Source organism: Pleurodeles waltl, chromosome 9 (assembly GCF_031143425.1).
Source record: "Pleurodeles waltl isolate 20211129_DDA chromosome 9, aPleWal1.hap1.20221129, whole genome shotgun sequence".
NCBI lineage: Eukaryota > Metazoa > Chordata > Amphibia > Caudata > Salamandridae > Pleurodeles > Pleurodeles waltl.
Window position 1 is genome coordinate 371,708,176 of NC_090448.1, and position 21,703 is coordinate 371,729,878.

Genomic DNA, 21,703 nt, shown 5'->3' on the forward strand with positions numbered 1-21,703 from the left:
TGCGTGAGTGCTTGTGGGATGTGTGGTGCTTATGTTTGCCTGAGCTTCCCTTGTGTGTTGACGTGTGTGCATGCTGGTCTGAAGGTGTGCTTAGGATAGGCTGGGGTACAGGGGATTGGGTCTGGGTGGAGGAAGTTGGAGGGGGGAGGCGAGAGACAGGGACAATGGCTGCCATCAGTGCTGAGGCCAGAGTCTGAAAAGCTCGCTGAAGGGCCGCCTGACCAGAATGAATGCCCTCCAGGAATGCATTGGTTTGTTGCAACTGCCTTTCGACACCCTGGATGGCATTCAAAATGGTAGACTGCCCAACAGTGAGGGACCTGAGGAGGTCAATGGCCTCCTCACTGAGGGCAGCAGGGGTGACTGGGGCAGGGGCTGAGGTGCCTGGGGCGAAGGTGATGCCCACCCTCCTGGGTGAGCGGGCACGGGGCAAAGTCTGAGGGGCTGCTGGGAGGGCGGTGCTGGTAGGGGGCGTGGCGGCTGTCCCTGTAGATGCAGGGGTCACAGATGTTGCCGCCACCACAAGTGAGCTCCCATCAGAGGACGAGTCTGTGTCGCTGGTGTCAGCTCCTGTCCCCGCCATGGAGCTCCCCTCGCCCTCCGTCCCACTGGTGAACTCTGAGTCCGTAGTGTCGCCTTCCAGGGCCATGCGGGATGCAGCTCCCTCATGCTCCGCGTGCTCTGGTGCCACTGCTCCTCCGCCTGATGATGCTAATGCACACAAGAACAGGGAGACCACAAAAAGGGAGGACGACGACAGAAGAAAGACATGTTCAGTGCATGCATTACCGCTACCGTTGGCGGACACGACAGACACAGAAGCCCCCTGCACTACGCCGCGCTCTTGGGCTCCACTGTTCAATCCCTGGGAAATGGCCTACTAGGCTATGGATGACATCTGCACACATGGATGACACAGGGGCATGACTAGGTGTACTTGGCACTCTACAGAGGTGGGGTGCCACATGGCCTGCCTTACAGAGGGACCTTGCCTACTAAACTCGCCATGGCCTAGGGAAACCCACAGCCCACCTCCCACACCCAGACACCTCCACTGCGCGCAAAATCAGCAGGATGAGAGTGTACCCCCTTGTGGCTGCTGTGATGCCCTCAAGCGCCCATCCAGCTCCGGGTACGCCACCGCCAGGATCCTGAACATCAGGGGGTCATGGTGCGACAGGCACCCCTCCCACGTTGGGAGGCCATCCCCAGCTGAGCCTCCGCCGTCTTCTTGCTCCAGCGGTGAATGTCCTCCCATCTTTTCCGGCAGTGGGTGCTCCGTCTGTGGTAGACCCCCAGGGTCCGGACGTCCTTAGCGATGGCACGCCAAATATATTTTTTGTGGTGGGCGCTGACCTACATGAATTGTACAGGGGGAAGAGAAACTTATTACCAACTGCACCGTCAGAGTCATTGGCCCCCATCCCTACCCTTGCCGTGTGGCACATGCACTCACCGTCTTTTCATGCATGCCTCAATCTCCCCCCACCCTTCTTTCATCCACCCCACTCCACACAGGCATAGCTCATACAGCATGCTCCCAGTGTACTTACCTGTTTGTCTGGAGGACCGTAGAGTAGCGTGTACTGGGGGAGGACCCTGTCCACGAGTTTCTCCAACTCCTCCGATGTGAAGGCAGGGGCCCATTCCCCAGACACTCGAGCCATTGTCTCTTCCATACCGAGGTCACAGCAGCACTTACAGTGTAGGTCCTCTCCTGTCGAAGATCAGGTATAGAGTGATTGATCAGATAGAAAATGGCGGTCACGTCCGTGGCGGTGAGTACAGTCACCGCGCGGGTGTACATTGTCATTGGCTCCTGGGTCCCATAGGGTCCAATGTTAACTAATGCAGCATTGCGCCGCCGTCTTCGACCGCCTACCACGACGGTGTACAACGTCAGCGCAGTTACCTCACATCCCACTGTCCCACTTTAGAGGTCAGGCAGCCGCCATTTCAGGGGCCCACATGGCTTAATTTTTAACTGCGTCACACATACCTAGGCCTAGACTCAACACACATACAGGCCACTTTTCGGATTAGGATTCGTGTTCTGTGTAAGCTGTGGGTACGTACCTCTGAGTTGTTTGACTCTGTGCTCGCTGTTGTCCTTCATAGGCACCGTCCGCTGGGACATGTGAGGAAATGGTGGCATCCTCCGGTGTTCAGACTGCTGGTGGACCTGTCGACAATGGAGGAAAGACATGTGATCATCACATACAGGCTTGACTGTGCCACAATCCAGGAACTGTGTACCCAGCTGGAGCCAGACCTGATGTCAGCTATCCGCCATCCCACAGGAATCCCCCCTCAAGTGCAGGTGCTGTCAGTGCTCCATTTCCTTGCAAGTGGGTCATTTCAAACAACAGTGGCCATAGCATCAGGGATGTCCCAGCCTATGTTTTCAAACGTGTTGTCCAGAGTGTTGTCTGCCCTGCTGAAACACATCCGGAGCTACATCGTTTCCCATCAGGTTGAGGAGTTGCCTACAGTGAAAGGTGATTTCTATGCCCTGGGACATATCCGCAACATCATAGGTGCCATTGATGGGACACATGTGGCCTTGGTCCCCCCACGCAGGAGTGAACAGGTGTACAGAAACCGCAAGAGTTATCATTCGATGAATGTGCAGATGGTATGTTTGGCAGACCAGTACATCTCCCATGTGAATGCCAAGTTCCCTAGCTCAGTGCATGACACCTACATCCTGCGGAATAGCAGCATCCCTTATGTGATGGGTCAACTCCAGAGGCACCGTGTGTGGCTATTAGGTGAGCACCTGGAAGCAAGACAGTGGGAATTGTTGTCTGGGTCTGGGGTTATCCCTACAGGTTAGTGTGTGTCTAACAGTTGTCCCTCTTTATTTGCAGATGACTCTGGTTACCCCAACCTGTCATGGCTACTGACCCCAGTGAGGAATCCCAGGACAAGGGCAGAGGAATGCTACAATGAGGCCCATGGGCGAACACAGCGGATAATCGAGCGGACCTTCGGCCTCCTGAAGGCCAGGTTCAGGTCCCTCCATATGACAGGTGGATCCTTATTATACTCACCAAAGAAGGTGTGCCAGTTCATCGTGGCCTGCTGTATGCTTCACAACTTAGCATTGCGATGACAGGTGCCTTTTCTGCAGGAGGATGGTCCAGATGGCGGTGTTGTTGCAGCTGTGGAGCCTGTGGACAGTGAAGACGAGGAAGCAGAAGAAGAGGACATGGACAACAGGGACTCAGTGATCCTGCAACTTGCCTACTACATGTACTTTAACACCACTACCTCTCTACTGTCTGTCGTTTTCACCCAGTGTATGGTCACTGAGTTGTCACTTTCCCTTACGATTTCACAGATGTGGGTCCCACTGTGTGACATCTGCTTTGATTCCTCATGGACTAGAGCTGTGTGACATAGGTATGTTGACATTACAATTGAAAGAGCTTTTTGCCACAGTAATTGCTAATACACTATTCCGAAATCACAGACTGACTCCAGATTGTTTTGTGCTTCAAGGGTGTTTATTTAAGTGCAAAACATTGGAAGGGGTTGCAAAATGGTGAGGGGTGATGTTGGAGGAATACCATGGCAGAGTACTGTCTATTAGTCTCACAGGTGCATTGCCAAAATGGGCATAGGAAGTGGAGCTGGGGCAGTTTAAGGATGGACAGGGTGACAAAGTGGGACAGAAGGGTGACATTCAGGGTGGTCTCATTTCTTGGCAGGGGTCTTGGCATCATTCTCTGTCTTTGTCCTGGATCTCAGGGACTGTTTGCGGGGTGGTTCTCCCTCTGCAGGGGGTGGGGTGCTGGTGTGGTGGTCCTGTGGCGGTGCCTCCTGTCCACTAGCGCCAGCGGAGGTGATGGGCAGTTCATCGTCCATGTTAGTGTCAGGGGCACCTTGTTGTGCCACAGTGTCCCTCCTGGTGTTGAGTACTTCCTTCAGCACCCCTACAATGGTGCCCAGAGTGGAATTGATGGCTCTGAGTTCCTCCCTAAAGCCCAGATACTGTTCCTCCTGCAGGCGCTGGGTCTCCTGAAACTTGGCCAGTACTGTTGCCATCGTCTCCTGGGAGTGGTGGTAGGCTCCCACGATGGTGGGTTCCCTTGGCCTGTCCTCCCCCTGTCGCACAGCAGCCCTCCCAGTTCCCCTGTGTTCCTGGGCCTCCGTCCCCTGGACCATGTGCCCACTGCCACTGCCCCCAGGTCCCTGTTGTTGTTGGGGTGGTGGGTTAGCCGGGGTTCCCTGTAGTGATGGACACACTGCTGATTGGCGTGTCCTGGGGACAGAGGTATGGGACCGCTGGGTGGGTGCTGTGCTGGTGTTTCCAGAGGGGGGAAGCTCTGTAGTGGCCTGTGATTGTATGATGGGAACCGACTGTCCCGAGGTCCCCGATGGGCCGTGCTGGTCATTTAGATCCAGTTGGACAGAGCTGCTGTCATCACTGTGGGCCTCTTCTGTTGGTGGTGTGGACATGTGTGGACCCTCCTGTCCGGTGACGTTGGGTAGGGGTCCTGCAGGGCTATAAAAGGATGTTTTTTACATCTGTGTGTGCCATGGTGTGCAATGGGTGGGTGACCGTGTACCCCAGTGCTTGCATTCCTGTGTGGGACCTTGTGTGATGATGGTTTAGGGGGGTGTATGATTTTGTGCAGTGGGCATGCTTTGGTGATGGATGTCCATGCTTTGGTGTTGCATGCAGGGCTTGGTGTTGGGATGTGTGGTTTGTGATGTTGAGACATGTGTGAGGAGTTGGAGTGATGGGGGTGAGGGTGGGGGTATGTGTTGGCATGCAGGTAGGGTGGGGAATGTAATAGTTAAGATTTGACTTACCAGAGTCCATTCCGCCATCTATTCCTGCGAGGCCCTCAGGATGCAGAATCGCCAAGACCTGCTCCTCCCATGTTGTTAGTTGTTGGGGGGGAGGTGGGGGTCCGCCGCCATCCGCTGAACAGCAAGGTGGTGTCTTGAGACCACGGAACGCACCTTCCCCCGTAGGTTGTTCCACCTCTTCCTGATGTCATCCCGATTTCTTGGGTGCTGTCCCACTGCTTTGACCCTGTCCACTATTCTTCGCCATAGCTCCATCTTCCTTGCAATGGAGGTGTGCTGCATCTGTGATCCGAATAGCTGTGGCTCTACCCGGACGATTTCCTCCACCATGACCCTGAGCTCCTCCGAGGAGAACCTGGGGTGTCTTTGCCGTGCCATGGGGTGGTGTGGGTGATGTGTGGGGTGGTGTGTGTGGTGATAAGTGTGCTGATATGTAGTGGGGTGTTGTGTGAGGTGCGTGGAAGTTATGTGGGTGATGGTGTTGTGTGCCTGCTAGTATTGTTGATGGTGGTGTCTCTCTCTGTGCTTCTTGTGGTCGTAGGGGTTTGTGGGTGATATGGGGGTGTGTTTTATATTGTAATGGGTGTGTGGGAGTAGTGTGTGTATGTGTATCATGTGTGTGTATTTCGAATGGTCCAATGTGGCTGTGTTTTGTATGTGTGTGTGTATTTTGAGCGCGGACCGCCAATGGAATACCGCGGTTGAAAGACCGCTGCGTGGATTTGTGTGTCGTGATAGTGTTGGCGTATTTCTGTTGGTGTGATGGTGGAGGTTTTGTTTTCGCCAGTTTATCACTGACCTTTGGTGTGGCGGACTTGTGTGGGTGTCTGAATTTTGGCGGATTCCGTGATGTGGGTCATAATAGCTGTGGCGGATTTCCGCGGCCGCGGCGGTGTGTTGGCAGTCTTCTGCACGGCGGTAATCGGCTTTTACCGCCAATGTTGTAATGAGGGCCTATGTCTCTTGCACGCACAAAGAACCTGGTTTGCGTTCAAAATCTCTGCAAGCGACTGCATAGGAGGCGATGTGTGGAAAACAGGGAGGTGTGCGTCAGTTTCGCCTCTTTGCACACAGACTTGCGTTGTTATTTTACATGCACGGGAAGACTTTGTGTCGATTTGTGGCGTGCAGACTTGGATCCTCTTCGGGTTGCGGGGTTTTCAGATGCCCTGGGGTTAATGCGTGGAATACTGGGCTTGCGGAGCGAAGTCACAGGCGCCCTGTTGATCGGGTGGGTGTTGCGTGGAAATGTCTCCTTCACGGCAGGTGCTGCGTCGATTCCTCTCTGGAAGTCGGGCTGTGTTGTCCCGGGTCGGCTGTGTGTCGATCTGGTGGGCTGTGCATCGAAGTTCCGGTCACTACGCTGGCGCTGCGTCGATCTTCTTGTTGCGAAGTCGGGCTGCGCCGTTCCAGTTTGGCGTGCAGTGAATTTTTCACTGTGATGCAGGCTGTGCGTGGTTTTTAGCAGGCTGTGCGTCAAATTTTTGCCACACAAGGAGTCCAGTTGCAGGAGTAAAGTCTTTTTGGTCCTGAGACTTAAGGGAACGGGAGCAAGCTCTATCCAAGCCCTTGGAGAGCACTTCTCAGCACATCCAGAGAGCAGCAAGGCAGCAGGGCAACAGCAAGGCAGCAGTTCTTCACAGAAAGCAGTCCAGGTGAGTCCTTTGGGCAGCCAGGCAGTTCCTCTTGGCAGGTCTGATTCAGGGATTCGGTACCAGCAGGTTTCTTGTCCAGAAGTGTCTGTGAGGTAGAGTGTCTACCCCAAGAAGTGTCTAAAGTCTGTGGTTTTGGGTGCTCTTCTTAAACCCATTTTAGCCTTTGAAGTATGCTTACTTCAAAGGAAAGTCTCACTTGTTTGTGAAATCCTGCCTTGCCCAGGCCAGGCCCCAGACACTCACCAGGGGGTCGGAGACTACATTGTGTGAGGGCAAGCACAGCCCTTTCAGGTGTGAGTGACCACTCCTCCCCTCCCTCCTAGCACAGATGGCTCATCAGGATATGCAGGCTACACCCCAGCTCCCTTTGTGCCACTTGTCTAGAGAGAGGTGCCAACAGCCCAACTGTCAAACTAACCCAGATCGGGAATCCACAAACAGGCACAGAATGGTTTAAGCAAGAAAATTCCCACTTTCTAAAAGTGCCATTTTCAAACACAATCTTAAAACCAACTTTACTAAAAGATGTATTTTTAAATTGTGAGTTCAGAGATCCCAAACTCCACATGTCTATCTGCTCCCAAAGAGAATCTACGCTTTAATCATGTGTAAAGGCAGCCCCCAGGTTAACCTATGAGAGAGATAGGCCTTGCTACAGTGAAAATCAAATTTGGCAGCATTTCACTGTCAGGACATATAAAACACATTAGTATATGTCCTACCTTAACCATACACTGCACCCTGCCCATGGGGCTACTTGGGGCCTACCTTGGGGGGTGTCTTACATGTAGGAAAAGGGAAGGGTTAGGACTGGCAAGTGGGTACACTTGCCATGTCGAATTTACAGTTTAAAACTGCACCTACAGACACTGCAGTGGCAGGTCTGGGACATGATTACAGGGCTACTTATGTGGGTGGCACAGCCAGTGCTGCAGGCCCACTAGTAGCATTTGATTTACTGGCCCTTGGCACCACTAGTGCACTTTACTAGGGACTTACTAGTAAATCAAATATGCCAATCATGGATAAACCAATTAACAGTACAATTTACACAGAGAGCATATGCACTTTAGCACTGGTTAGCAGTGGTAAAGTGCTCAGAGTCCTAAAGCCAACAAAAACAGGTCAGAACAAATAGGAGGAAGGAGGCAAAAACGTTTGGGGATGAGCCTGCAAAAAGGGCCAGGTCCAACAGTCTGCATCTAGTAGCTAGAAAGAGGGCAAAACGTGTGTGGGGTGGTATTGCAACAAAAACCCTGTTTCCTCAAGTCGTGCTCCAGCTAGACACACTAACAGTGTGGTAGTTGAAGTAAGGACACATCCACCGAGCAAAAACTTTCCAATTCAGAAGAATGACGTGTGAAATGTAGGTGAATTAAGCAAGGTGGTGCTCGGATAGTCAGAATTATCCTGAGCTGACAAATGTGTCAGTAAATAGGTCTGCAGTATGAAAAAAAGTACTCTTTTATGAAATGGACAGTTTGTGACCTGTTGATGTGCCCTTATTTCAGTTACCACAGAGTTAGGCTGGCACTGGCACACACCCCTCAGCGCATTCATCAGCGCGTCACAAATTTGTGCCCAATCTCCCCAACTTTAGGTCCTGATGATGACCAAAAATTAGGTCAAAACGTGGTTGACATAAAACATTAGGATTCATTTTCAGGAACTGAGAATTGAATACTACTGCACAATAAAGTCTTATGTTTTTATCACTCACTGTGTGGTCACTTGAGCAGGTCTTCTGAGCTTTATTAATCATATTGGTGTTTCATTGAAAGCTTTAAACTGTGGATAATGACACAGACTCTCTTTTTAAATGTGAAGCCGCCTTCTTGATCTCTGAGGAAATTATTCATCAACCCGTAAATTGTTTCTGTTCTTGTAAAAAAAAAAAAAAAAAATGCCTCCTCGAACCTTTGTTTTTTTCTGCTGTAGAATACGGCCAGTTTTTTTCTAGAATGCTGCTTGCGCCCCATGTGCCAAAAGAGATCTCAATTAGCTGGGTTAGGCATACATCGGTCCCCCTGCTTAAGCAGGCTTATAGCTGGGTAGGGAGTGTAGAGGGCTTACAGCTGAATAGGGGGCATAGAGAGATTCTTGCTTCTTGGTTTGCCTAAACTATGGAGCTGTCTTGCATACTTGATCATTTGAATCAGGGTTCCAGCGACTCAGCTCCACAGAGACTTGTCTCTTCCGCTCCTCACTTATTGCACCTGCCTATGCTGCAAAGTGACCCTCTGCCTGTTCCTCACGCCATTACGCCCTCTGGTGTAAGTAGTGCTCTATAAATAGGTAAACAAAATGGCAGCCGGATGTCAGGCTTGCTGTAATGCATGCTGCTATGAAAGGTTCCAGGAAACAAGGCAAGAGCCAGTAGCTAAGGTTCTGCCATTTTCCTTTTAAGAAAGACTGTCTTCTGCATGCCGTTTTGGTCGAAGCCCTGTTCCTTTTCGCTAAATGGCCAGTGGAGGTAGCTTAATGGATGCATGTAAGTATTCTGTTAACAATATTTACTAACACCTTGCAACACTAACTTGTTAAGGGATGAGACTGTAAAACATGATTATCAGTGTTTACTCAATCTGTACCCCCTTATTTGAGAGCAAGCTCCTCAATGAAATTTGAAGTAAATCCTCGCTTCCGTTATGCAGAAATATGTTGATGTATAAGTCTTACTTGCACCTTCACGTGAAGTGATGAGTCATCAAGGCCACTATTGTGCTCCTGTTTATTTAGTCTCAGTAAATGCAAGGAACTTTATGCCATCTAATCAGAACAGTCCTTTTCAAGGGCATGTGCCTATTTCTTACAAGTGTATAGTTGCATCATTAACTATCCTAATGCTTATTGCTAGCATTATTTCTAGGTGCCAGATCCAGAAATGCAGATGTTTTTAGAATGTTCTGCAAAACATTTGCTTGAAGACATGCTGTTCCCTCCTTGTCCTCCCTCTCTTACTGCCCCACTGCGGCACCCTTGGTCCGTGAGCTCCTTTCTTCATAAATACCGTGTGTAGGTGCAGAATGAATCGGAACGTTGTTTTCCATATTAAATGGATTTAAATGTAAAAGTCCGAATGTAATAAATACTGTTAAATGCAAGTTAAACATCTTTATGTTCAGCCGATAGAACAGTATGATGGGACATTAATATTTGTGTACAATTTAAAGATTGTCTTATTGGCATCACCTTCAAACAAGCATTTGCAATGCAATGGGTCTCCTATTTGCTCGAGTTTGAGCTATTAACATTGTAAACTCCTAACCGGACTTTTCTTGAACACATAAACTGAAAATGAAATGTAAAACAGTTTCACATAAGCGAGCCGACGGCTGCCATGAGCATGAAGGACACACAGAGGGAAACCAAAGTTGGCTTGCAATCAAGCATATCGACAAAAGTACAATTATCCGTGTAACTGGCAGAAGTGCAATTATCTGCTATAACAGGGTCGAAGTCATGCAAGGCGCTCGACTACTGCCCTGTGAGATCGCACTGCTTAGGAAATAAAAATAAAAAGTAGTGCAAAAGCCATTCAGAAAACACGGAGCCTCATATGTTTTCAGTAGGTTACTGGTGCTCTCGAGGAGGGCTAAACACCGGAAAAGGCATGACATATGCATGCCTGTCACTAATGAAATCAAGCGAATTTTGAAAGGCAATCCCACGAAGCAACCTAACTGATGGGCGTGACATGGGCATGGTTAAAACCCCACAGAGAGATCACAACAAGGGCTTGGAGCGCTTGTGCGATCGACCCTAAAAAAGGTTTAAATTGTAGAATTCACTCACAACTGGCAAGAGGTTTTGAACACCCTATAGTGCCCTTACTAAAGACTTTAAGAAGATACTTCAGTGGTGTGGAAGACAGAGCAATCAGTCTATAATCACATTAGACTCTGCTCGACACTGGAGAATTTTGTCACTATCACTTTACAATTACTATTTCATAGATGTTCTACTTTAAAGAGTTAGACTGCATGAGTAAGCATTAAAATCTGACTGTGGTTGATAAAGATGTTGTGTGACAGAACATAGGTTTAGGTTTTCTTTGCTGAAGAATGAGTCTAACTGTGTCTAACTTTGCCTTCTGAACCACCACAGCCCCTCCAGATCAAGGCTGTGATAGCACCTGAGCATGTGAAGGGATACATCTATATAGAGGCTTATAAACAGACCCACGTGAAGCAGGCAATTGAGGGAGTAGGAAACCTGCGGATGGGCTTCTGGAACCAGCAGATGGTGCCCATCAAGGAAATGACAGACGTGTTGAAGGTAGTGAAGGAGGTATCCATTCTAAAGCCAAAATCCTGGGTGAGACTAAAACGTGGACTCTACAAGGATGACATCGCCCAGGTAAGGCTGATCATGCCATGTCGGCAGAGTGAATTCCTTTAATAGCTTTGAAGTTTGTGATTGAAAGTACGTTGACTTACTTGCCATTCCAGTGTCTTTCCTATTCCTGTTTATTATTTTGCCACTTTTTCACTGCCATTATGTGTCTTCCAGTTTTTTGTCCATTTCTTCCTGTGCATTCTAGAGCTATGGCTCCCATTAAATGAAGGGTCAGAGAAGTTGTGGTAAAGTAATCCCTGCACAATGATACATGCAATCTATTGCTCAGACTTATTTCTTGTCTTTTGCTTCTCAACAGGTGGATTATGTGGAGCCAAGCCAGAACACAATCTCTCTGAAAATGATTCCTAGGATTGACTATGAGAGAATAAAAGCTCATGCTACCATGGTAAGGACTTTCTTAAATAGAGTGGAGAGCGTTTTCCCAGCTCTGCTTATTAAGCAAGCACTGTATACAGCAACAGTATTCAGGGAATGTGAGAGCCTTATAGAAATGGGATAAATCCGTCTATCCAGTGGAAGAGTTGAATAACTTTTGGGGAAATTTAGGGAAACATTTGAGAACAGCACAATAGAATGGTAAGAATTCAAAATATGTGTTCTTGGCACCCTTTTGGCTACTACAAAAAACACCCAAAATCAGAGTGCAAATTGATTTGAATTGTGTTATGTATTTAATTTTCAGCAGTAGGCTGCACATCTGTTCACACGCTCCTTGTTTTGACATTTTGTATGAGTGTATTCAGGGGAGCGGTGGGGGAACTTTAATGATGTTTAGTTATTAAACAGTGGCTCTGTCTGCTTATGCAGCAAATGTAAATGCAATCAGTTTGACTTTGTGAGACCGGGTGACATTCTGGCACCAGGTGATCCAGGCATGGTGGTGGTTGATTCTCAAGCAGCTGGCAGGGAAAGGACCTCATAATAAGGAGTTGTTGCACACCCATGATGGGTGCCATATGTTTATTCTGGTCAGCTGGGCTCCAGACTCCACTGGCATGAAATGTGCAATCCAGCCTATTATTCCACAGGCACTAGTCTCTTCTTGCACAGGACACTCAGAGGCCGCTTTCCTTGAGTCTTTTGTCCAAGCTTGTACCAGCCTCAAAGGAAGGTAGTTATTAGCAGACAGCAACCACCAGGATTGTTTATTCAGCTTCACGGATGTGAAGCTTCACATTGTGTGTTTAGTAAATCCTGGAAAAATGTGCTGGGCAAAGAAGCAAGTGCTTATGGTCATGTCTGCCCCATTGAAAGCTCTTGTATTGTTTGAGTAACTGGAGCTCTCCTCTTTTCCTGGAGGAGCACGTGTTCTGGGTGGTCACAGGATGCAGAGCTCAGGTGAACTGTAGCTTCTCCTATGCTAGTTTTAAACAGGTCAGCTAAAATATATATCCACCAAGGTATGATACCTAAGAGACTGAGATCCTGTCAAAGAGGAAGAGAAGAGAACACTTAGGCAGAGGTGCATCAGCATCTCTAAAGGCATGGTAGGGCAACACCATCCCGCCCATAGGAAAAACTGTACGAGTATGATCTACATGCATACCCCTAGGTCAGAGGCATGCTCTGGGCAGCCTCTCACTCAGCCAGCCACCATCTTGAATGCCAAACACAGGTGGAGTGCAGTTGGCGCCAACATGCATTTAGGTAGTCATAGATAGACACATACCTTACATTTATCCACAAAAAAACACAGGCGTGTACATTCTCACTCGACAAAGTATGGCAGAGAAATATTGATGTTGAGCAAGACTAGATGTGCCTTTAACATGGGGGGATCAAATAGGCATCTCACTTGAAGTGTACAGGTGAAAAAGCTGTCCTTTCACTATAATCAAGCTGCCACTACTGTCGGTCTCGTCTAGCCTGGAAAGAGAGGTCAGTCTCTGTTCCCTAAAAGAGGGCTACCGTTTGGGTGGCCCCTCCACTTAAGAGCTAGGGTTTGGCGAGTTCGGGCCATCATTGGATTTGCATGGTTGTTAAGCTCACTAAAGACATGTGATAGAGTGAAACACGAAAAAGACACAGAACATGGCATCCTCCCTTAACTGAAATATACTAAGTACTATGGGGGTCATTCTAACTCTGGCGGGCGGCGGAGGCCGCCCGCCAGAGTTCCCCCCTCCGAAATACCGCTCCGCGGTCGAAAGACCGCGGAGGGTATTCTAAGTTTTTCCCTGGGCTGGCGGGCGGTCGCCAAAAGACCGCCCGCCAGCCCAGGGAAAAACTCCCTTCCCACGAGGATGCCGGCTCGTAATCGAGCCGGCGGAGTGGGAAGGTGCGACGGGTGTTGTTGCACCCGTCGCGTATTTCACTGTCTGCCAAGCAGACAGTGAAATACTGTAGGGGCCCTCTTAGGGGGGCCCCTGCAGTGCCCATGCCAGTGGCATGGGCACTGCAGGGGCCCCCAGGGGCCCCGCGACCCCCCCTACCACCATCCGGTTCCCGGCGGGCGGACCGCCGGGAACTGGATGGCGGTAGGGAGGGTCGGAATCCCCTCGGCGGCGCAGCTAGCTGCGCGGCCTTGGAGGATTCAAAAGGGCGGCGGTACACTGGCGGGAGACCGCCAGTGTTGCCGGTCTGACCGCGGCTTTACCGCCGCGGTCAGAATGCCCTGCGGGGCACCGCCGGCCTGTCGGCGGTGCTCCCGCCGACCCTGGCCCCGGCGGTCTAAGACCGCCGGGGTCAGAATGACCCCCTATGTGTCCCAACACTTATTGTGAATGAGCAATGGGCCTGGTTGCCTGAGGTACAAAACCAAATATCCTAATAGTGCTTAGACTCAGGTTATCTAGCATTGAAGTATATTGCCAATGTTCTGCTAATGTCAGGGGACAGCTTCTGAATTTTTTAAGAGGCCATGGCAGATTCCTAAATCACAGTCTCTCACAAAGTGGTAACCCCAAAAAAGAAACAAAGGCAATACATGATTATTGCAACAATTGTATCTCTGCTGTCTTACCTTTTCTTTTTTTTCCATGCTTGTGAAGGGGTCTTCATGAAAATGCTCAACAGATTGCGTTCCTGCTTTGGGCAGCTCTGGCTGGTGCTCTGGGAATGAAACTGAATAAGTAGTGGTCTCCCAGAAGTTGGAAAACTTCAAGTGTCTGGAGCTTGAAACCTGTTGGGTAGGGTCAAGAGGTTATAGTGCCATCAGCAACTTTGGATGAGACTGCACTCACTTGATGGTTTACTATTAGTTTGGAGTTCAATTCTGCCAAGCCCATATGCTAAAATGGACTTAGACTCTTGGATGTTTAAGGGGAATAATGGAAACCTAGTGTTGCTGTCACGCTGCAAAACGAATAATATATGAAACGTCAAAGGACCAGCTCACAGGGTTTCCTGTCCTGCTTTTGAGCAGCCACTCTGTCTTTGCTTGGACACCCAGTGCAGGAGACAACACCTCAGGTCTGTTGTCAGCACAGTGAACCATAACTAAAACTATTCTGAGAATGCATGTGCACCTTGTTGCCACAGCTTGATTTGTTGTTGATGCACTTTGCCTGACATATTCCTATGTTGTCTTCCCTATTTGGGCATTTTGAGACCTGGAAATGGTTATTTGCCTGAACCTCTGAATTCCTTCCCTCAGCCAGTTCACTCCTGGATGTCTTAAGTGGTTGTGTCACGACTGCCATAACTGTTCTTGAGTGAGCTTTAATATAGCTTTCCCTTGGTTCAATCAGTCAGACTTATACACAGCTGCCTAACGAGGCGTTCTGGTGCTGAGAAGCAAAGAGTATGCATCACACTTCCTTTTAATCATCAAATAGCTGGCTTTTGAGCTGAGATCTAAATATGTTCTCCTTTGATATTCAAAGTAGTGGAAGAGGTAGCTTCTTCCAGGCCAAGGTGGCCAAATAGGTGAAAGATCGACCTCCGCAAGTGGCAAGTGTAAAATTGGGGGATTTTCAATTGCAGATCTTCTGATGAACTTAGAGCTCATCCTGGCTGGTAGTGAACAAGCCTGTTATTCAAGTAACTAGTGGTGGGCTTATAGGAGGCTTAATAGATGGTAACTAGAGCTTTAAAGAGGATTGTCTATCTAACTGTCAGCCAGTGCAGTTCTTTAAGTTTAAGCCGGTGAGCAATCGGTTGTCTGCGAGGAAGTTGTAAAATTAGCCTTGCTGCCTCATTCTGTACTATCTTCAACCACTTGTGTAGATATTTAGGAAGCCCCAAATACAGAGAACTAGCATAGTCAATTGAACCTAGATGTTATTTTTACATGTTCAGTTGTTTTCCTATTTCAATAGGGATGAACTTCAGAGTTTTACTTAGGGCCCGAATCAAGGGTCATTATTCTAATGAGACTACTGGATTTCGAGCGGCAGAATCACCCGCGGTGTGGGAGACTGAATCTAACCCACTGCGGGTGACACCTGTCCCTCCAATCTGGGTTTTGCTCCTGCTAACTATCAGAAGATGGTGATGATTGGGCAGCCGAGCGCATGACATACTGGGCTTCTCAGGGAAGTCGTGGTCACTCAGGTCTCATCCGGTTCTCTCGCTTACAATTCAGTCTCATATATAAATAACAAACAGAAGCAGTATATGTTTCAATAATAAGTTTAATAATAAAACGACTGCATCTTAGAAAGCAAAGTATGAGCCGCAATAACCAGAACGACACAACAGGACAGTATTAAAATTGTGACGAGAAGAGTGAAGCATAAAAACAACGCTTTCATATTGTCACTGTTCCCTACCTAGGCTAGGATAGAGCACAGCATGTTAAGCTCTAATTCTGCCCTTCTGGTTCCCCTGGGAAGACATCAACCCCCACACCTGAGCAAAGGCCTGCGGTCTGCGTTAGCATCAGTAGCAAAGCATTCGGCAATCACCATACAGTCGTGGTTCCCTGGTTGGAATCTCCCTCTAACATGTAAGGGACAAGGAAGTGTTATTATAAGAACACAGCTGATGTTCTGAGAAAATGTCCCTACGTAAGGATGTGTGTTTTCTACGAATGTTGGAGACTAAACTTCTACCACGTTCACCGGCAATGTACCGTGTTGTAGCTTTGGGAGAAGCATAGAGTGATCAAGAATGTCTTGTTTGAGAACAGAGTGCTGGCCTAGGCAAAAACAGTTAGATAGACGAAAATAAAACAAGACTGTAAAAATGGTTATTGTAACAATAATAAGGCGAAGCTGAATAAAATATATCAAGGATAAAGTGCACAGCGGCCTAGTGTGTTAAAATAACGTGCATGGAGCTATAACTAAAATGGCTACACAACAGGTGAACTCCCCAGATTTCTGGCTCTAGTTGTGGGCACTGGTGCAGAACCGAGTTCCACCATCCATCTATCCTTGAACCAGTCTTTCCATCGCCTTACCAAACAGCATCACCTCTATTTTATCGGAGTTGCATTGCAGGCAGCTCTTTCTCATTCATTCAACAAAATGTACGAGGCATCTCTTGAATGCCAGCTGTGCTCGTTCTGCCTTCGTGCCTAAGTAATAAAGATAAAATTAGTATCATTGGCATTAGAGATAATTTAAATGCAATAGGATTCAATGGTGGAAGAAAGTGGAGCAACTCAAAAGGACGGAGTGCTGAACAATGCAAACACTTACCCCCAGTCACAGATCTGGGTTTAATCCATCATTCTTTTGCTCACCATGCCACCCCAGTTTGGATCTAGCCATATGCAAATCAGTCTTGACCCTGTACCTCATGGGAACAGTCCAGCCCGAACTGCCAAGCCAGGTCCTCACTGGACCGGAAACAAGCATCCTGGGACCGGTTTCAGGGTTTCACCCTTCACCAGCCAGGCTATCTGGAATCCAGTGGCACAGTGAGCAAGGGACCCACGTCCAAACTGGGGTGGCATGGTGAGCAAAAGAACGATGAATTAAACCCAGATCTGTGACTGGGGGTGAGTGTTTGCATTATTCAGCACTCCGTCCATCATCCTTTTGTGTTGCTAAAGTTGCCCTAAGTGGGAAGAAAGTAAAACCAGATAAACATTCAAAATGATATGGTTCAGTGATGAATCCTGCAGGACACCATAATTAATTGCTGTTAAGTGCTGATGTAAATGGTTCAAGTGACACAATTTTACTTGTCCTCTATTATATTGAGAAAATAAGGAATCCATAGTAAAGTTAATCTACCTACCCCTATTGCTTCCAGCTGCTGAAGCAATATCTGTTAGTGACCGTGTCAAATGCTGCCGATGAGTCCAGCAAAATTGGAGCAGCTGCCAGGCCCTGATCTAAAAATTCCTTGCTGTATTCATATACCTCTAGTAGCACTGTGTTAGTGCTGCATCTTGGCCTAAAGCCCGAAAGAGAAGAGTTGAACAGTTCAAAACGTCCAAGATATTCAAACAGCTGACTATTCACAAACTTTCCCAACATGTTTGAAGCAGCTGGCAGCAGAGAAGTTGGCTTAAAGTTAGAAGTCATGGCTGGATTAGCTGAAGACTTTTTCAATGATAGTGGTATCACAGTTGCCTGTTTTCACATTTTTTGGGAAAGTAGCGGTCGCTAAGTAAGTATTGAAGATATTATTTAAGACCAGATCAATCGTGTCATTTGTCAGGGCTAAGAGCACAGGAAGAGAGAGGTCCCTAGGAGATCCAGATTTGCATTTTAATATGGCCTGCCTCAAGTCTTTGCCGGTAATCAGGCAAAGTTGTAAGAGCATACTAGAAGCTCTGCTTGTTTGCTCTGGTAGAAGTAGAGTCAATTATTGATTGTTTTATTTTTCTCACTTTTCTCCTCAAAAAAGAAGTTATCACAGAGCTCTTAACTGGGAGGAATCTTGACATTAACTGGTTTAGGCTGAAGAAATGCTTCAACAATCTGAAAAGTTGAATGAGTGGATTTATTAGCTGTACTGATTCTTCTCGAGAAGAACTCCACTGGAGCAGCTTTTATTGCTTTTATATAGTTTGTTTTTGATTTTATATTTTCGTGTCCAATCCTTTATAATCTGCCTTCCATTTCCTTTCTAAATGTTTTCAATATTTTTATTCCCAGCAAAAGTGCGGGGGATAACCAGAGGGCCGATGCAGGTCACCTAGGTGACTGTACGTATTTTGGAGGACAAATTGATTGTCTGCGGTGGTAAGTCAGTTACTAAATTGCTCTGCATCTTTTTCGATAGCTCCACTAAGCAAGGTTGGGGCTTGATCTAACAAGTTCAAAAGGTCTTGTTAATAAACTTTACTCCACTTTACGCACTGTTGTTGCCAGCTGACATTCAAAATAGAAATTTTTACTTTAAAAGAGATGAGTCTATGTTCCATACAAACAAGAGGTAAAAGTCTTTCTGCTATTACGTTTTCTAAATTGGACAGCAGTAAATCAGTTGTGTGTCCCGCCTTATGTGTGGGTCCTGAAATCTAGTGGTGTAGTTTCAGGGCTGCTAGAGTGTCCACAAAGTTGAGTGCTTGTGTATCCTCCATAATATCTATGTGAAGATTGCTATCTCCAACTACTCGGATGTTTGCATACCTGGCGCAGAAGGGTGCAATTGCTTCCCCAATCAAGTTAACAAACTCTGAGTGAGGTCCAGGGGAATAATAAATAAGCGCCCCAGTTAGAGAAAAAAAATGGTGGCTTTTTACAGACAACCCAACCTTATTATTAATTAATAAGGCTGTCCAGAGGAAAGGTGGAGCATTGAAATATGTCTCTAAAAGCAATCACATGGCCTCCTCCTGTCCGTTAAACCCTGTCCTGATAAATGATATGAAAGTTTGGTGGAATCCATCAGTGTTCAAGATATTCGGTTTGCTTAACAGTTGCACCTACCGGTTGCCCTTTGTTGCTCCCAGTGGACTCAATAGACCACTCTTTAGTGGCTTTTGAGCCCCTCCAATGAGCTGTCCCTGTGTTGCTGTCACCTCTATACCCTAAAGATGATAAATATGTACATGCATGACTATGTGTATTCTCAGAATCTCCACACTTCCTGTGCTTATATGCAGCAACATTGTCAGATCCCATTCTTTGGACCACAGATCAGATACTGCCACTGATCCACAGGGTGGTTGAGTTTGTTTGCCAATGGTGTCCTGGTGTGCATCCTACTACAACTCTGCAAACAGGGCCATTTAAATATACGACAATATGCAGAGCAAGGGTCCAGCCCAGAGCTAGTCTTTTGTGTAAAAGAAAGTACTTTATGAAATTACTTTAATCCCATATAATTACTCTATACTACACAGTGAAATTTAGGGCAGAAAAGTACAGGGGTAAAATACAAACCCACTTGCATCTCAAGACACTACACTATTCTTTGCTCACCGACTACTAATTGTGTTCCCCAGTGTTTGGGAACTCTGACATCTAATATGGGACGCAGCACTTTCTGGGCATAATTGCAGTCAGTCAATCAGCCCTAAGGTGTGAGCTCACCAACAGTTAATTTTCTTTTCTGGCAATGTCATATTGTCATAGAAAAAGTCTTAGCTCATACAACAGACTTCTCTCTGCTCCTAACCACTCCTTTGCACATGCTTTGCAGCCCTGAAGTTACCTGGTTGCAGCAGCTGGATTCTTGGAGGGTGATAGATAGACTCATGCAGTGATTCTCTTCAGCTGTGACTTTGGAGCTACCTGGGGTGGACCATACGATGGCTGGGGACGTAAAGACTTGTGCGATTTCGCTACAGCAACCTCCTCCAGCAGCTTCCAGTCTTTTACAGTTGTGTCCTTCCTAGGCCGGGAACTTGTGGGATTCTGGATTTTGCAGGTGTGCCCTCTTTGCTAATCTTATACTTTAAAGGTGACCTCGGTAAGTGCAGCCTCTGGGCAGATTGCACACCTTGGTGGCATAGGTGCACTCGAAATCTGATGCTGCTGTTCCAGTGATTCAACCAAGACAGACTGCCGATTTTGCATTTGTAGATGTCTTGATTCAGCTCACAATGAGAACCGTTTAGGGAGATCAGGGTTCCCCTTCCACATACAAGTCACTCCTGGTTTGCTGCCTGGTATTTACTCGCTCTCCCGACTATTCCCACACCAGGAACAAGCTGGGCTTTTTATTTGGACAGTCTCTCCTATTGCAAGGCCAAACACACTCTTTCCCTCTCTCAGTAGCCAGGCAGGCTTCTAGGCAGACCTTCCGCTCCTCCAGCCAAAAGATCAGACCTCATGCAATGTCCCCTCACCTCTGGAAGAATGGCTGTTGGGCAGATGCCAGCTCTGGTCACTCAGCAGGCCTTCATGTACCCTGTAGAGCACTCTCTTCCTTGTTCATAAAATAACTTGGAACTATAACAAAGTGAGGTAGTTTGGATCCCAATTTTATACACTTCTTCTAGAGAGATATTTTGGATCCACTGTCTATGGTTTCGGAACCTCTTTGGGTTGGTTTTCCTATTCTTCCTGGCAGCTCTTCACACAGCCCTTGTGCAAAGTGATGACTTTCACACAGGTTAAAATGGGCTGATTTCAAACATAAGTATACAAAACATGGGTAAGATGAAGTTTTCTGTACCTTACTGTCATCAACCTTCATGAAGCGGCAATCGGAGCCAGAGAAAAAGGGCAGACCCGCCCTAGAAACTTCTTTACCTTGAACAGAAGCTACAGACCCATTTCTCACCCTACAAGCTACAAAATGGCAATGCTCATAAAGAACTAATAAGCAGTTCTTTGCCTCCTGGAATTTCTAAAGGGGTCTTAGTCTGGATCCTCTTCACTTCATTGTCTGGGCTCTACTGTCTAGCTTGTGTAATGCTGACAATACACTTCCACTAGCTGAGGGAAGCTTCCCTCATCTTCCATCTTGTGCCATCCTAAACCAGGGGCATCCAGAATGATTTGACTGGCCCTAGTACTTGGACTATCACCATATGCCTCATATATATATATTCACTTAAAAAAACAAAGGTTAAAGGGACGTTAATTAGATCCAGATTTTACTTGCACAAAACCTTATAGAAACAGTTTTCTCTCAAACATGATTCATGAGATCCCAGCAGAAGGCTTTTTCATGGGGTAAAATCACCTTAGCAACAAACGATTTATATTGTAACTAAAATCTGTTATTACCCTTTATACGTTCTCCTTTTTGTGACCCTCAAAACCTGGTATTCACTACAATGCATTTCAATGGAATGGTATCATGTATATTGATCACAAGATGGCTGCTATTACTTTCTGGTTGAAGTGCTGACAGCCAATTCGATTTCACCATGAGATCTCTACTTAGGCTCCGCCTAGCTATACAAAGTTCTTTTTCCTTTAATATCCTGAAAACAACTGAACAGATTTACATCAAATAACAAAAAGCGTGCTTTCTCGACCAAGAGCTAACTTCCTGCCAAATTTGGTGTAATTCCATTCAGCGGTTTGGGCTACAGTCATATTTAAAATCTCTTTGGAAATTAACATGCAAAATGCACTTTTTTTGACACTCCCTTTTCCTTGCCCCCGCTTGATGATCACCCCGAAATTTTCTATGCACAAAAGATGCTAGAGGACAATTTCTTTGAAAAATGTCATTAAGATTAGTCAAACGGTGCCAAAGATATAGCCAAGTCAGAAAATGATTTTCCTATGAAACCTAGGTCTAACTATAACTACCTACTGGCGACTGCCAGTAGGATACACATATATATTATATATATATAATATATCTATATCTATATAGTAGTAGTAGTGCAAACTTTATTCGACTTTCAGCAAGTCATAAAAGTATCAAAAAACACATTTATATATAATAGCACAATAAATAGAATTAAATAATAAAAATAAATATCAAAGATAAAAAACATATCATCAGATTTCCCAATCACAAGTATTTAAATAGACTGGTTAAAATTACACCAATACCCCCATTGAACTTTCTTACAGTTAATACAGAACATAAAAAATCTGCTAAAATTCCACACA

The 21,703-nt window shown here is 46.8% G+C and overlaps 1 protein-coding gene across 4 annotated transcripts in view; it reads left to right on the forward strand.

Moving 5' to 3' along the window:
• LOC138259317 (transcription elongation factor SPT5-like) overlaps positions 1-21,703 on the forward strand; it is a 197,876-nt gene that overhangs the window by 103,211 nt on the left and 72,962 nt on the right. For all 4 annotated transcript variants that reach the window (XM_069206947.1, XM_069206948.1, XM_069206949.1 and 1 more), the window contains exons 10-11: positions 10,584-10,835; positions 11,134-11,223. In XM_069206947.1, the coding sequence (XP_069063048.1) occupies positions 10,584-10,835; positions 11,134-11,223 (342 nt within the window). The remainder of the gene's footprint in view (positions 1-10,583; positions 10,836-11,133; positions 11,224-21,703) is intronic.